Raw genomic sequence first — 18,142 nt, forward strand, 5'->3', positions numbered from 1 at the left:
CCCTCAGTGGGGCAGTGCATTTACCCTCATTGGGGGAAAATGCCCTTCTATTTCTCTCTCAGCGTCCTGTAAAAAAGAGCAGTATACTCCCCTCATCCTCAGTGGCCCCACCCTTGACCTCGGGGGGGGGGCAGCAAATGATCCCCAGGATGGCACTGAGTGCAGCAGAACCCCTCTTTGCCAGGCCCATCTTAAGGAATCTTGGGGCTAGGGGCCAGACTCCTTTGGGGCCCCCCTCTGAACCAAAGAAATTACGGGATACAAAATCCCTGGTCGCTGCCCTCACATCGCGATCTTAATCCCCAGCTTGATATTTTGTCCTGAAGCAATGAAAATATGCATGGGGCTCCCTACCAGTCCCACTCGCGCCTTGAAACACTTGCATATAGGCGCGTTACAAATGCCATATCCAGGGGCGTCGCTAGGGGGGGGGCTAAAGGGGCTATAGCCCCTGATCTTTTGGTTGTAGCCCCGGATAGAATCTCTGGAGCTACAGCCAAAAGACTAGCTAGCCCCGAGTCCCAACAGTTCCGACATCAGCGTAGCCCCGGGTCTTTTCCAGACCTAGCAACTCCCCTGGCCATATCATATCATACCCTCTTCAGACTCGCTGGAATCGGAATAATAAACAAGCAGCATTTGAAGGGCAACATTTTCCATCCAGGACGAGGTTAGTTGTGTTAGAGAATAGGTACAGGAAAATATTTTGAAATAGCAGCCACGAGAAAGGTATAGTTCAAATGCAGGGCACAGATAAGTAGCTGTATGAAAAAGGCATGCAAACCCCAGCATAGAGAGATGCCCCAGGTTGGCAGTCTCATTAAATGTAAAAGTGCCCAACCATGTAGACAGATTGCGTAGATTGTGCATATAAATTAGAGGCTGTGGTTTTCAATACGTTTTGCTATTAGTCCGCAAAGAACAAATGACTTTGTGGTGTGCAATATATCATTGGTCAGGATTATTATATACAATTCAACACTGTAGCCAGTAAAAACATAAGTGAGACTTTTTTTAAAGAGCATACCTTAGAACAAAATGGCTCTTAGAGACCAAACTCCCGATTCTCGGCTTGGTGTAAATTGCCAAAAATGTCAGATTATGTTTCACCGACATGTTCGGTAATTAACAACTATTCTGATGGTCTCGGATTTCACTGAGGGAGCGCACAATGCACCAGTTCAGGAACCTATGCGCCTGTTGCCAGCATTGGCTTGAAACCCTGGCAATCACCAGTTCCTTAAACAGCTCATTTGCATGTGGATTCTGGTGTAAAAATGTCAGACACATGCACTACCTCCTTTGGTGGTGGTCCACCTATTGCACTTTCGCTATTGCGGCAGCCTGACCAGAGAAGAGGCAAGGTCATCTACCCACCTCCCAGGCGCAACCTACCTTACACATCCAACTAGACATGTGCCTTTACACAGCGATAAACCAACAGAATAAGTGCTTCTCAACAAAAACAAAGAATCTCACAAGTACGCCTGATCCTAATTGTTTAAGTAGATATTTTGCACATAATTGAAAATAACTCTGCAACGTTCCTATAATGACTGGATTATTGTTTTTTGGGGTGTTGGAGGCATGGGCAGGTGATGGTTGTTCAACAGTGCTACGGAAAACTTAAAAATAAATGGAATTCAAAAAGGGGTGTTTTGGGCAGTGCTTTTGTTAAATTGCAAATGTGGTGCAATTATACGAAACTACTGCCAAAAACTTGCAATCCGCCCATTAATTTAAAAAAGGGGGCAAAATACAGACCGTTTGTGACACAGTAGTATTGTCCTCAGTGCCGACGCCGAGGACCCCCTGAGAATGAGGACAGCACCTGGGCATCATGAAAAGACGCAATGAAGCGTGGTGTTTACCATGCTCCCTGTGCCTTGAACAGAATCGAGCCTTGAGAATTTTCAACAGTTTACACACTGGAAATGTGGACAAATAAGGCAAAACAAGAATAAATAAGTTGCCCAGGATCACACATGTTGGTTAAGAGGTGAAGCTGAGATTTGAGCCGAATCTGCAATTTCTGTACTTGACCACATTGTTTCCCTGTTCTTATCATAGAGCAAGGTGCAATTATTTGTGAGTGCTTCACTTTCATGAACTAAAATAATGCCTTATTGCTTTAAGAACTGACTTGGAAGTGTGCATTTCACATAATAACCCAATATGAAGTACTTTAGACAAAAGGACAATGATTCTAGCTTCATTTTCACTATCACCAAGGCAAGTACATTAGCACCACAATATTAATTGATGTGAGCTTTAACTGCTTCATCTGGGATTTTCAATTGTATTTTAAAGCTTTATATGCACCCGAAAGATAGAATTGAAGACTGTTATTTAGTATGTGCAGAAGTACCTTTCAAATTGTATAATAAAGCAGACTGTTTTTTGCCAAATGAGCAGACTAAAAAATATGTTTGCCAGAGGTCTGTGACATTTGGTTGGCTTGCTTCTGTCTAGAACCCCTTGCACTCAAATGATCTACATGAAAAGAATGATGAAGCACTAGGCAAACAGAACGCCACCCTGTAAGTGAGAAGGAACACCTTTTCACAGGAGACAGCACAGAAGCACAATACAGTGGCATAAGATGATTTGTTAAGGATCAATGTATATTCCACTGGAAAAGCGGGGATATGAGCCTCAACACTTTGGTGCCAGTGTCTTGAATTTGATAACCTAATCACCTTGCCCTACAAATACTTTGGGGGTCATTACGAGTTAGGGGGTAACCATGCCACTATTAGCGGCATGGTTACCCCCTTACTGGGTACCGGGTCCGGGTTCCTTAAATGAGGAATTACCGGGCCATTCCAACCTTGGAGTGCCCGGTAATTCCTCATTCAAGGAACCCAGACCCGGTACATCCCCATTCTGATTCAAGCCCCCATAGGGCGCAATGGGAATGGGGAGGGTGCTAACAACGGGCCCGTTGTGAGCACCCTGGTCTGCTCGCGGGACCCGCTAAGGCCGCTTGGTTTTACCAGGCGGCCTTAGCGGGTCCCGCGAGGAGACCTTGTAATAGGGCGGTAAGGGGTTGACGGCTCCGGCCCCTTTACCGGCGCCGTTAACCCCTTACCGCCCTCCTCGTAATGAGGCCCTTTATGTTCCTCATTGGGAAGTGGTTGCGATTTTAACAACCCTCATTTGGAGGAACAAAGCTCTAGACCCACCAGATGGATGCTATGTCAGTCACTTTATATAGCTAGTCTAACTTGTGCAATTAGATTGCTGTGTAGCACACTTTAAGTGTTACTATCACAAAAGTATAAATGCATGCACGTTTATCAACCTCAGACATAAGACTGAGTCGGCCTTGCTGGAATTAATTAGCTATCTTGTGAGCAATCATGACACTCAAATATATCAATATGCATTTCAATTTTTGGTATGGCACATCATCTATATATAACCCACAGAAGGGTGAGAATACTACAGGAGTTGTGCTATAATGACTGGACAAACTGTGTACTACACTGAACCCAAAAAGCATCATAGGATTAATTGATAGGACCAAATGTATTGGTCAGCAACAGCCTGGCTGCACGCTTGGCACCTCAGCAGCACACCATACATAGTATAGGTTATTTTAGTTTTGTAAAACAAATGGGCTTTGACTGATTTCAATCAGGCATCCTTGTGGGTGCCCGCTCCAGGGTGGGGGGCTTGGGGCACATGCCCCCTTTGCCATCCCATAAAAACGGCTCTGCTCTTTGCTCTCAATGTGGCAGGCCCTAACGTTTGCCCTGAGTGGACCTGTGCCCTGCCTTTGCCCTCAATGGAGCCGTGGCCTGTACCCCTTTCCCTCAATGGAGCAGTGTCCGGCCCACCTCTGCTTGCCCTCAGTGGATCAGTACCACCCATTCTCCCTCATTAGAGTGCTGCCCTGCTTCCATCCCCTATGCCCTCAGTGGAGCGGCGCCTTCTCTCTGCCCTCTCTGGAGTAGTGCACTGCCTCTACCTTTGCATAGGCCACCCAGTCTCTCCAGAGAGAAGTCTGCTCCCTTTGCCCTAAAGCAGAGCAGAACACTGGACCCTAGCATGGCAGCAGGGGGCCTGCATGTAAAAAAAAAAGCGAAGTCTTTTCTGCCAAATCATGAGCCTGTGTTGAATGTTTGGACACTCAGGACACACTGAACAAAACCAAACAAAGTCTCTCTTAGCAGTCTTGGTAGTATTGGCCTAAGTCAAGATATTCACTGCTTCTCTTGGTTCCGCTCTGTTCCCTTCTGTCAAGAATCCAGTCCACTTTACATATCAGAACACACTGAACTCTTAAAAATAACAATTACGAGTAAAATTAAAAGGCAATTAAGAGTTCAAATCAGAGACACTTTAACAGAGTCGCTTAATTTTACGCGTAACTGTGAAGTCTTTTATAGTGTGTAAGGTGGACGATGCTCTTGACAGAAAGGACAAGAGGGGGGTTGTATAGGAAAGACATTCAGATGATTGGCTCCTGGAAACAGGGGCTAGCCAATAGCAACTTCTTGCTGGAAAATCATTTCTTATCTCTGACAAATGACGCCTCATTAATCCCCTTCCCCCAAGATCTAGTTTGAAACTTTGGGAAGTCGTCCCTCTTCGTTACGTCTACCTCCTGAGGGCCTTTGCCACTGAGTGCGACACTCACTTCCCACCTCCTGCCTGTACATCGTTACTATTTTTATTATTAATAGGCTATTTATTGAGTGCGGACCTAGCTTTGAGAAGCAGCAGAGCGCTTTACAGCGGTATACAACAGTTCAGATGCATAACAGAGCACTTTACATAGGTATGCAACAGTGCAGATGCATAACAGAGCGCTTTACATAGGTATGCAACAGTACAGATGCATAACAGAGCGCTTTACATAGGTGTGCAACAGTACAGATGCATAACCGAGCGCTTTACATAGGTATGCAACAGTGCAGATGCATAACAGAGCGCTTTACATAGGTATACAACAGTACAGATGCATAACCGAGCGCTTTACATAGGTATGCAACAGTGCAGATGCATAACAGAGCGCTTTACATAGGTATACAACAGTGCAGATGCATAACCGAGCGCTTTACATAGGTATGCAACAGTGCAGATGCATAACAGAGCGCTTTACATAGGTATGCAACAGTGCAGATGCATAACAGAGCGCTTTACACAGGTATGCAACAGTGCAGATGCATAACAGAGCGCTTTACACAGGTATACAACAGTACAGATGCATAACCGAGCGCTTTACATAGGTATGCAACAGTGCAGATGCATAACAGAGCGCTTTACACAGGTATACAACAGTACAGATGCATAACCGAGCGCTTTACATAGGTATGCAACAGTGCAGATGCATAACAGAGCACTTTACATAGGTATGCAACAGTGCAGATGCATAACAGAGCGCTTTACATAGGTATACAACAGTACAGATGCATAACAGAGCGCTTTACATAGGTGTACAACAGTACAGATGCATAACCGAGCGCTTTACATAGGTATGCAACAGTGCAGATGCATAACAGAGCGCTTTACATAGGTATACAACAGTACAGATGCATAACCGAGCGCTTTACATAGGTATGCAACAGTGCAGATGCATAACAGAGCGCTTTACATAGGTATACAACAGTACAGATGCATAACCGAGCGCTTTACATAGGTATGCAACAGTGCAGATGCATAACAGAGCACTTTACATAGGTATGCAACAGTGCAGATGCATAACAGAGCGCTTTACATAGGTATGCAACAGTACAGATGCATAACAGAGCGCTTTACATAGGTATGCAACAGTGCAGATGCATAACAGAGCGCTTTACATAGGTATGCAACAGTGCAGATGCATAACAGAGCGCTTTACATAGGTATACAACAGTACAGATGCATAACAGAGCGCTTTACATAGGTATGCAACAGTTCAGATGCATAACAGAGCACTTTACATAGGTATGCAACAGTGCAGATGCATAACAGAGCGCTTTACATAGGTATACAACAGTACAGATGCATAACAGAGCGCTTTACATAGGTGTACAACAGTACAGATGCATAACAGAGCGCTTTACATAGGTGTGCAACAGTACAGATGCATAACTGAGCGCTTTACATAGGTATGCAACAGTGCAGATGCATAACAGAGCGCTTTACATAGGTATACAACAGTACAGATGCATAACAGAGCGCTTTACATAGGTATACAACAGTGCAGATGCATAACCGAGCGCTTTACATAGGTATGCAACAGTGCAGATGCATAACAGAGCGCTTTACATAGGTATACAACAGTGCAGATGCATAACCGAGCGCTTTACATAGGTATGCAACAGTGCAGATGCATAACAGAGCGCTTTACATAGGTATGCAACAGTGCAGATGCATAACAGAGCGCTTTACACAGGTATGCAACAGTGCAGATGCATAACAGAGCGCTTTACATAGGTATACAACAGTACAGATGCATAACCGAGCGCTTTACACAGGTATGCAACAGTGCAGATGCATAACAGAGCGCTTTACACAGGTATACAACAGTACAGATGCATAACCGAGCGCTTTACACAGGTATGCAACAGTGCAGATGCATAACAGAGCACTTTACACAGGTATGCAACAGTGCAGATGCATAACAGAGCGCTTTACATAGGTATACAACAGTACAGATGCATAACCGAGCGCTTTACATAGGTATGCAACAGTGCAGATGCATAACAGAGCGCTTTACATAGGTATACAACAGTGCAGATGCATAACAGAGTGCTTTACATAGGTATACAACAGTACAGATGCATAACCGAGCGCTTTACATAGGTATGCAACAGTGCAGATGCATAACAGAGCGCTTTACATAGGTATACAACAGTACAGATGCATAACCGAGCGCTTTACATAGGTATGCAACAGTGCAGATGCATAACAGAGCGCTTTACATAGGTATACAACAGTACAGATGCGTAACAGAGCGTTTTACATAGGTATGCAACAGTACAGATGCATAACAGAGCGCTTTACATAGGTGTACAACAGTTCAGATGCATAACAGAGCACTTTACATAGGTATGCAACAGTGCAGATGCATAACAGAGCGCTTTACATAGGTATACAACAGTACAGATGCATAACCAAGCGCTTTACATAGGTATGCAACAGTGCAGATGCATAACAGAGCGCTTTACATAGGTGTACAACAGTACAGATGCATAACAGAGCGTTTTACATAGGTATGCAACAGTGCATATTCATAACAGAGCGCTTTACATAGGTATACAACAGTACAGGTGCATAACCGAGCGCTTTACATAGGTATGCAACAGTGCAGATGCATAACAGAGCGCTTTACATAGGTATACAACAGTACAGGTGCATAACCGAGCGCTTTACATAGGTATGCAACAGTGCAGATGCATAACAGAGAGCTTTACATAGGTATACAACAGTACAGATGCATAACCGAGCGCTTTACATAGGTATGCAACAGTGCAGATGCATAACAGAGCGCTTTACATAGGTATACAACAGTACAGATACATAACTGAGCGCTTTATATGGGTATACACTGTACAGATGGATAACAGAGCGCTTTTTCAGAGGTGTACAATAGTATAGATGCATAACAGAGCGCTTCATATAGATATACAACAGTACAGATGCATAACAGAGCGCTTTACATAGGGGTGCAACAGTACTGCTGCATAACAGAGCACTTTTCCTAGGTATACAACAGTACAGATGCATAACGGATCGCTTTTCAGAGGTGTACAGCAGTACAGATGCATAACACAGCACTTTACATAGATATAAAGCAGTACAGATGCATAACTGATCGCTTTACATGGGTACACACAGTACAGCTGCATAACAGATCGCTTTGTATGGGTATACACAGTACAGAGGCATAACGGAGCACTTTACATAGGTATGCAACAGTGCAGATGCATAGCAGAGCGCTTTATATGGGTATACACAGTACAGATGCATAACGAAGCGCTTTTCAGAGGTAACAAGAGAACAGATATGCAGCGGCGTTAGGATACAGAGGGGCACAGAGGAGGGATGCAGGTGTTTACAGAACTGTGACTTTGGCCTACAATCATCCCTGTTAGGCCTCCTTTGCGGTGGAAGTAGTCTCGCTCATAGCTCGCCCTGTGAGGTGCGAAGCCGGCACCGGCCCAGGGGACTCTGCCTGCTTGTAATTGATGGACACGTGTATGCCCAACACATGTGCGAGAGCTCTGGACATGTGAGAGTGCAATGGCGGCTGTGTGCGCTCCTGCCCCATACCCCAAGGTCAATTCTCCAATGCAGTTCTCAATCACGATATTTTGGGGGACAGAAGTGTTTTGTACATAGATTTGAAACTATCAGATGGATCAGTTTTGGGGTGCGACTTTCTAGTCATACAGCGGTGGCGTTTTACATATGGAAAGAGTTTTTAAAAAGAACCCAGAAAGCTGCCGTGAGGTTATTTGTACTGCTCCTTGGAGCCGTCAGGAGGGTGTCCATGCATGTTTAGACTGACATGTAGCAATGGATTGGCTGAGGCTTACTGTCTACAATGTTCATTTGAACCTTTCTAGGAAGATCATTTGCATTTTATTTTATATTGGCCTTGTCTTGTTTTAATCGATTGTATTTATGTGGTGCATTCTAACGTATTGTATGTATGTATATTTTCTTTTGCGTATACTGCTGTGTCTGTGTTTGTATTGAACCAAGTGCTCAATAAATAAATAATAATACTAGCCTCCTGATCATTATTGTAAAATGATTGAAATTGCTTTTCTTTCTTTTTCAGGCAGATATGTTTTCCGGAGCAATATTTATCAACCAGGCCATGAAGCTGAATATTTACTTAGCTATTGTCATGCTGCTTCTTATAACTGCATTGTACACGGTCACCGGTAAGCGCCGCTCGCTCCCTAGCGCTGTCTTCACATGTAGGAGAGGAAGAAAATATCCAACCCCTTTATTGCAAACCCGAAAATGGAAGGTGTTTTTGTTCGATTGTTTGCAGTTTTTCGCACAAATATAGAAAGTAATTGGGGTAGGGGTATCGATTGGGAATAGGGCAACTGGGGGGGACTGCGGTGGGTCTCCCCCCGCATTTATTTGAGTGAAAAAGTGCAAAAAACCGAGAAATAAAGTCCAGATTTTCAGGATTCGAGGTAAAGGATTCATTATTTTGACATAGATCCCTTGCTGTCACTCACAAATCTTATTCCCGCCCTCTCACAGGGGAGTCTTACAGCTCTGTCACTTTTAAAGTCAAGCTTTAACTCTTCTTCCTGCCAGTGACCGGGTGTCAAGAAGAAATGTGTGAACTGCTGCTTACATGCGCCATTTTTCATTAATGCTTGTCACGGGGCCTCATTACGAGTCCGACGGTAGCCGTGCCGGTAATATTGGCAGGCTGCCGCCGGACTCGTGAATTTTTACGGCGCCTGGCTTGCCGGTAACAGCAGGGGATTCTAACCCTGCTGGTCCGGGAAGTCAGGCGCCGGAAAAATGGTATTCCCCATTCCCATTTGAGTCCCCTAGGACTCTATGGGAATGGGGAACACAGAGGCACCGGTACCGTAAATAACGGTGCCGTTGCCTCCGTGAAAGTCTGCGATTGGCTGCCGTTCCGCCCTGCAGGTCAGACCTGACGGGTGGGACGGCAGCGGCAAACAGACTCGAAGTGTGCCGGTCGGTAACAATGGTGCAAGTAGGCTTAACAGCACCGTTATTACCGGACCAGCATGCTCGTAATGAGACCCACTGACTTTGGTCTTCGCAAGGCTGTTATTCCTGTTGGTGGTGGCCAGTTGCTGTGCATCGTGTAGGCATGGGTCACGGTAGCAGAGCACTGCTGGTTCCCGAATCTCTCCAGCTGTGTGTCACTGGTAGACAAATGTCACCAGTTGTGCATCACTGGTCCGTGAATCTCGCCAGCCGTGCATTGCTGGTTGATACGTGGTAGGGCCGCACCCCAGCAAGAATATGGTCACAGTTGGCTATTGCTGCAAGGTACAATATAGCTCCTTCAGGACACACTAGGGGCAGAAATAAGCTGCAGACCATTGGCTTGGCAACTCCTCTCTTACCCCTTAAGTTGACCAGGGCAATGGGAAGAGCAGCTTCCCTCTGTCACGTAACTGCAGGAGTGAACGGAGCCTACAATAGTTTCCTATAGGAATTTAGGACCAACGTTCTCACCCATAGCACTTAAGGGGTTAGTAAAGATGCCCACAGGCGTGTGTGGGGGGGAGGGGAGGTTGGGGGGGCTGGTGCTCTTCTGATGGTCGATATCCCGGGAGCAGTCTTGACTTCATTGTTTGCGCCTGGGCCAGTTTACTTGCTCTCCAGGTCCAAGGAGGAGGAGAAGCCCAGGGTGCTTTTCTTTGGGGGCAGTGGGGCCCTGTTTAAGTGAAAAGCTCCCCTCTGCAACACAAAAGCCGGTGCCTATTTAAGTGCCTTTCACTTAAATAGGGCACCGCCACTACACCAGCTCGGGGAAGCCTTTCAAAGGAGAATTGCCCAGCATTTCGGTCCTGGACTGCCCAGGTGGGTGAGACCAAACTATATGCAAATGGCTATTTCTCCTCTGTGAAAAGTACAGTGAGCTATGACGTGGCTTTAGACCCTTCCGAGTGCAAACCTACGCATAGAACAGGTTACTTGGCCGTGTTCGTTCTCGGTAGAGGGGCTTCCAGACCTTGTTGCAGAAAACCTTTGTGTAGTAGTTGATATGTTGCAATGCAAGTCAAAGACTGTCCTGCCATAGAATCCTGGAATAGCACACAAAGGGTGCTGGGTAATTAACGCATGTGTACTGATATGATTTTATAGTGCACAGCTGTAGTCTCTGAAGGTTTTAGGCTGGAGCATGGGTGCACATATGGAAGGGTGTATGGTTGGAATGTGCGCTATGTGGTCCAAGTTGGGTACATATTGTGACATCCACAGAGGTGCTCTGATCATGGAGCTGAGAGTTCTTCTTGTTGTGTCCAGTACCCCATGGTAGGTGCATAACATGCTTAGCACCTGAAACAAAAGGGGTGCGTTAGGCCAGTAGGCTAGATCCAGCAGATGGAAGACTTGCTCCAATGTGCAAGATGTAGCACCACCTAAGTGGCGCTAGCGGTATTGCACCATAACTGAGACTCTAAAATGCGGACTGTGCTTTTACTGCGCAGTCGGCATTTTGGAGAATGCCGACTCCCATTACTGTGCCCAAGTGGAGTGGGGGTTGCAAGGATGTCCCCGCTCTCCTTGGTGGCAGGAATGGTGGTGTCCCCACTTACCATTACGGTAAGCAGGGGAACTGGAAAAAGGACCCTGCGGCGTCAGCACCGTAAGTGGGAGGAACTGATGCTGCAGGGGTACAAGAGAGTCGGTGTCACACACAGAAGTGCGCCGCAATAAAGGTAAGTGGGGTGGGGGTTAGATTATTGGGGGGCAAAAGTGATCTATCTGATCACTGCGCCGCGCCATAATTGGTGTCGCCATTTTTGTCGCCACAGTAACGGGCGGCGCAACGATGATATAGATTCCCGCTACCGGGTCTTGCATTCCGTGCTCACACCAAACATCTGTACAATGAATGGCAGCCACTCCTTTGACATGGGCCTATAGTCTGCCGGGCTGCTCGACCTCTGCTCATGACCTTGCTTGGGTAAATGGTGCCAAACACCCACAATATTTAGAACTTGCTATAAACAGAGGTTTATGCCACCTGTTAAGTTTATTTGAGTCATTAGGTAAGATAAGGTTAGTTATTTATGGCTGTAACACCAGCGCAGCATGTGGGATTAAAAGGCATTGATCAGAGGCATGAAATCATGCCATGCACCAGCCTTCTTCTAGGAAGGTTTTAGTGCTGTCCCACACTCATTCTAGGAAAGTGGCATGCTGGCAGCGTAATGCCGATCCCAATTTACCTGTACCAAGGTTCTTAAAAGATTCCATGCATAGCCTGTGGTGCTGGCATACATGTAATCCACAGAGCTGCACCCTTTAGCTCTCCAGATGTTTGGGACTAAAACTCTCACCAGCCCAAGTCAGCATAATTAACGTTGAGGGCTCATGAGAGTTGGAGTCCAAAGCATCTGGAGAGCCAAAGGTTCGTAGTGTATGCCAAGCTTGGCTAACTGTTGCCAAGTGTGCCTTTAATTCTAGGGAGGTGGTGTCGGAGGCGTAGCCAGGATTGTCTAACAAGTGTGGCCTGAAGCTAATGTAGTTGGGCCCACCACAGTCACATTAACATCTGTAAATGACCACCCAGCAGTCTTTAAATGCCCACACAGCGCTGATAAGTACTTGCCGTGTATGCCACACCATGACTAACCCACAATAAAACTGATTGGTTACTCTACACACATCCTAACCAGGGTGCAACATTCACATTTTACACACTTGCAATGACGCCAAAACAACATAAGAAGTCACATTACCACTGTGCTGGTGTTGGGGGGAAATTCTCCCGGGGACGGCTGGGCCGTCCGCGGACCTCCGGGCCGGGAGGCCCCAACTCCTCCCGTATATCCCAGAAAAATGAGTATGAGGCACACGCAAGAAGCAAGGTGATTCTGGTGTTTATTAAACAAAACGGCAGGGATGGGTCAAGGATCGTACGCGTCCGTCCTGACACTCTCTCTCCAATCGTGGGGCTCGCAGGCCCTTTTTACCTTAGTCTGACGCGCTACTTGCGTCACCTGGGAAAAATTAGCAAAAAACCTATCGCCACTCTGGATTGGTTCCTCGAGTGGTAGGGTTAGTATAGCATACGTATAGAGGGCGTTGTTAGTGGTCGAGGGTCAGTCAGGTGGTATACTTGGGTTGTCCCTTCAATTTGATACATGAAAATTGTTACATGAAGACCCCTGAGGATTGGCTAATGTTAATGGCGTCAGTGATAAGAGCCCCATGTTCTGATTGGTTCACTCGCGAGCCCCCCAGTCTGGGACCATCGCTGTTCCCAGCTCGCGGTGCACCTGCCATTTGCAACAATGTATCACTATGGGTATGTGCAGACAATGTGAGGATTTATTCATATGCTGGAAGGCAGACTACTCCCACCGCCGCAGATGTCCATTGAGTCGCTTAATTGTATCTGCCTGTGTCTTGAAACATGGGATCCAGGCGCCTCCCTCCTCCTGGGCCTGGCACCCTGTCAGGTTCGGCTTGGTCACGTGAGGAGAGACCGTGGTTGAGGCAGAATTCTGCACATTTAATATTGCATTTTCCACTGTGTGCCTGGCTTAATTTGCAGGTGTGACCTTGGCGTCGGCTTGCGGCATGCGAGTTTGCAACATTGTGCCCTTGACTGTCTGCTCTCGCCGGGCTCATTCTGCAGGGTGAGGAACTGTACTCTTGCTCGTTCAATGTTCATGAAAGCTCTTGCTTGCGGCCTACTTGGGCCTGGTGCATAGGTGGAGACGTTTGATGCACAGCGCTTTAGGTTATGGTATCATATTGCTTTATCCCCAGTATCATGTCTTCGTTATATTTCTCATTGCAATGCATGGGTTTAGGAGAAGCGTGAGCAAGCATTTTAGATGAGTTCATTGTGCGTCTTGCGTTTCTGCATTTTGAAAAACCTATGTGAAAAATAATAAAGATGCGCGTCAGTGGGTGTGTCCGTCACCTACGTCATAGCACTGAATATGTTCTTTGTGTGGATTGGTGTGGGAGTGTCCAGTGTGCATGTTTGCACGGGTGTGATGACCGTTGGCTAGGTCGTCATGGCATCTCTAACGATGTGTTCATTTACTGTTGAATGGTTCAGTCGAGTTCATCCATGCCGCTGGTGTCGGCATGGGGAGGGCAGGCTGGTGGGCAGGCTGGTGGGCACATCCGTATGTTCCTGTACCAGGGTATTTGGTCGTCTGGTAGATGGGCAAACTCCTCTCGTGGCGGGTGTCTGGGCCGCGATCCTCTAGGCCAGGGGTGTGAGGGGATTGGTGGGAGCCTTTTGTTCCATTCTCCCACTTCACTGGATAGTAAAGAAAGCAGGCCTCCTCGTGCTATGCACCAGTACTGTGGAACAACATAGCAACTCTCATCAGAAGGGTACCCTCCCTCGTGCATGTTAGGAAGGGACTGAAGCCGCTATTCTTCAAAGATCATCTATTCAGCCACTGATCACAGGACCCTTGGTGGATGCCCGACCACCCCCAGCCTCTTATCAACACTGTTATATCCCACCCCATCTATCTGTTTTACAGGGCTCTGTTCATTAATACCTCACACCCCTACCCTACTCTACCCGCGCACTATACCCCCACCCCACTTTACCCCACGTCACACGCTCCCGCCTCACTGTGACATCTATCCCCACTCACACTCACCTCACCCTACTCTACCCACACACTCTACCCCCTCCCCACTCTATCCCACCCCACTCTCTCCCGCCTCACTGTGACTTCTATCCCCACTCACACTCACCTCACCCTACTCTACCCTGATCTAATCTGCTATGTGCTCCTTTCTCCAGCCTTCGTTTGCGTGTTTGCAGGCTTCTATGCCCAGCCTGTTTTGTTCTTCTGGCCCGAAAGAGACACCATGGGAACCAATGGGCCAGAACTATCACTGGGGTTGGGGTCATCACTGTTACAAGCAGACATTCTACGTGGTGGGAATTTTCCAAATGTGCATCTGACACTTTCATAGAGAAAAAATAAAAGTAATTTCCAAACTCAAAAATACTGCTTTAACTTGCATTCTCTAGTTTTCTTTGAAATGTGTTTCTTTTTTTGTCGGACTACCAAACAAATAAACTGTAATTTTTGTGCCCCTTCCTTTGTGTTTTATCACAGGTTATATTTATAAAGTTGTTATGCTTGTCAAACTGCTTAATGACAAATAAATGCTTCTGTTGTGCTGACAGCAGTTATTAGGAAATTAAACTGTGGGTTCATGGGGGTAAACTTTTGATTTTCATTACAGGGGCAGACATTTCCCCAACCCCGCCCTGAAGATAGGCAAACACATTTTACAGTGCTTGCTTTTTTTTAAAATAAAGAATTACAAAACGTCATACAATTAACAACCAGTTTTTTATATATAACATCTCAGCAACAGTCTGAACGTGCTGAGCTACCCTGGTAACCTTCTTCTGTTGAGCGTGTCTATAGATCCCTTAATGTACTAAAGATCACTGCATTACCAACAGTATTTTGGGTGCACCGCTGCCATGGAAGTGATTTCAAATGGAATTGATCAGTGTGGAGTTTGGAAAGGAGCAGCATGAAAGAAATTGCACCATTTTTTATTAAACTATTATTTTGAACATTTCCTTTGAGAGGAGTTCAATTGCCAGCTCCGCCCCCTGGAACTCTGCCCCTCCTCCAAACTCCACCCCGACCACGGCCCTTGCAGGATCCCCCTTTCCATTTTTTCCATTTCCACCACTATGTGGAGGGCACCGGCCCCTTTGGCACAAGTACAAATTGACCCTGTCCACTCTGTGCAATTAACGTGGGGGACCAACAGGGCCCCCTTCATGTTGTGCTTAACTGTTGCTGTGTGTGTAGAGGCACATTGGCACTTTTGTTCAAAAGGTCCCTTTCATGCAGTTTTTCACCTGTCCACCACAATGTGGAAAAGTGAGGGGTATTTCCATTTCTGCCTTTACTTGTTGCTTTTCCATTATGTAGTGGAAAAGTGTACATGTCTCCCATGATTAACGCTTGCGGGAGGGATTTACAATGAATTCCCCTGGAATTTGCCTGCATTCACTAGGTGGCAATTGCAGGCATATTCCATTATATTAATGGCAGCATGAAAATCCATGCTGGCATTCCTGCACCTGCCTTTGTATGGCAGAGCAGGAAATGTAGACAGACATGTTATGATTTGTCACAGTTTATTGGACATTCACTCTCAACTCAGGCCCCCCCCCACACAATGAAGGTGTCTCACAACAAAGCGCTTAGCAGATTCTAATTTGGTATGGTCTCCAACCTGTATAATACCACTCAACCGATACCCCCTGTATCACCAATAAACTAGGAACCAGGCCAGTGTATAGAAATAATAGTAAATATTTATTTACATTTACACAATAGTAATTCTCTACAATAGCACAAACCACCAACTCTGTGGCACAAAACAATAATCCCTTATGACATTTGTTTGCATCAATATGACCAACATGTATTTTTGAATAAACCTTCAATTACAACAACAACACAGATTGAAATTCAAATCAGCACAATGGGATTTCTCTGCACTTTCACACATAAGACACTTTAATATTGCACAATCTTCACTTCATTGATCAACATGCTCTTTTCCCCCATCACCCTGTCCAGACATCAGCCATCTGTGACACCCCTGAGTTCAAAGGCCAGGTTGAGGGAGTGGGAATAGACTGGGAATGTCATTTGGGCTTTTTATTGAAAAGGCAGGGTTTGGGAAATAAACTCAATGAGAAATTTCGTTTTGGAACACACTATATTCAAAATGACATGCAGGGCTTTTTGGGATTCTGGTTTGGGAATAAATGGGAAAACATGTTCACCCAATGACTTTATCGACAATAGTGGTTGTAACAGACTGGGAATGAGATTTGTTAGTTTTGAATTTGAACAAAACTCACGACGTGATCTTTCCTATATGGGATTACACGCCCCCCCACACAATTAAATGGAAAGGATTAAGGCAGGTATTTCCCAAGACAATGGATAGCTTTGGGGATATATCTACTTACATAGGAGGTCTCTATTCTCAGCTCAGGAGGCCAGCCAGATCTCAGACCCTCATTTGGAAACAGGTATGCAGGTCACACCTCAGGCCTCTTTTCAAAGCAAGCTCCCACCAGCCACAGGCCTCCTTCAGATGGAGCTCCCAGCTTTCCACACAGAAGACCCTAGCAAAAGTCCCAGGGTCTCTATCTCCCTTCTCTGGTTGTTCTTTCCCCTCCTTCTTTTGATATCTCCTAGTCTCACTTGTTAGTCCTTTTCTTCAGGTTGGACATTGATATTATATAGTTCTGATAACAGATACACATTATCAATATTCCCACGCTTCGGATTGGACATCTCTCTTTCTTCCCCTCCCACCAATCTGCCCACAACCAGCCAATAGGACAAGGAGTTTAGGAGGTCTGGATTATGGATAATGATAGAGAAATGCATAATTTCAAATGACATTTTTTTAACCTATTTTATTGTATCAGTATGTCATTACATGGCAACTATCTTCTCTTTTCAGATAACTGCATAAACATAGATATTTTTTAATTCTACAATTTATGATGAATCGAGGGACACTAAATGTGTTGTGGCACAACCTTCCTGGGAGGAGCTATCATTTTCCGTGGTTTATTCATGAGCTGAAATAGTTATAAGTAGCAAACATCACAAAACACACATACATTTTTCTATCAGTTCACCAAGTTTCAGAGTTTTCTGATTTATAGGAGTGTCACAACATACATCTCTAACATACATTACACACATGGCATATGGTTAATATTTACATAGAACTCGCAGGCTTTTGATGATCTTCTAAACAAGTCCTGAATGAGCCCATCACAATGCAAGGTTCTGCTATTATCAAAAGGTGTCCAATGTGTTTAAAATGGCAATCATTAATATAGAAGCCTGCAGTTTCACATCTAGCTCACCCCCAGTGAGTTTCCATTTCTCAAAAGTCACATGACTTACACATTTGCTTATCAGTAATGTATGTTTCTACACAGTCTTTGAAGATCCATTAGTTTTTCTGAGAGGCAGTTTATTGGGGTCAAGACAGTCCTGAAAGGTCAGTTCTGTTGGCTGTTTTATTTGACCCTTCCACAATTTTGATCTAAAATCTTTGTATTTCTTTGGATGTAACTGAAACAGACCTGTTTTCCTGGTGGACCCCAGCCAATGGTATTTGAGGTCAGAGCTCCTGGGACACAGGCTTTAGTTCAATGGGGAAAACAAGCTACATACATATTTCTGAAAGAATAAGATTTTAAATTGAAAAGATGTGTTTTACTCGAGACATTTTGTATTGCATCTGACCCGGCTGTCCATGAGTAAAGTCTTTCTTTATCATAATAGTTGAAAAGACATGAGTGTCCCTTTCTGCATTGTTCACTCATAGGCCCCAGTTTACCATGGGATAACAGTGTCCTCTTTTAAAACGAAGTAGGCCTTTCCTTTTGAATTATGCCATTTTGGAT

The 18,142-nt window shown here is 45.4% G+C and overlaps 1 protein-coding gene across 1 annotated transcript in view; it reads left to right on the forward strand.

Annotated features, from left to right (window-relative positions):
- SLC5A1 (solute carrier family 5 member 1) overlaps positions 1-18,142 on the forward strand; it is a 281,641-nt gene that overhangs the window by 193,168 nt on the left and 70,331 nt on the right. Inside the window, exon 6 of the mRNA XM_069619846.1 lies at positions 8,780-8,885. Coding sequence (XP_069475947.1) covers positions 8,780-8,885 — 106 coding nt within the window. The remainder of the gene's footprint in view (positions 1-8,779; positions 8,886-18,142) is intronic.

This window comes from Ambystoma mexicanum, chromosome 10, assembly GCF_040938575.1.
Source record: "Ambystoma mexicanum isolate Mex_15411 chromosome 10, UKY_AmexF1_1, whole genome shotgun sequence".
NCBI classification, from domain to species: Eukaryota; Metazoa; Chordata; class Amphibia; order Caudata; family Ambystomatidae; genus Ambystoma; species Ambystoma mexicanum.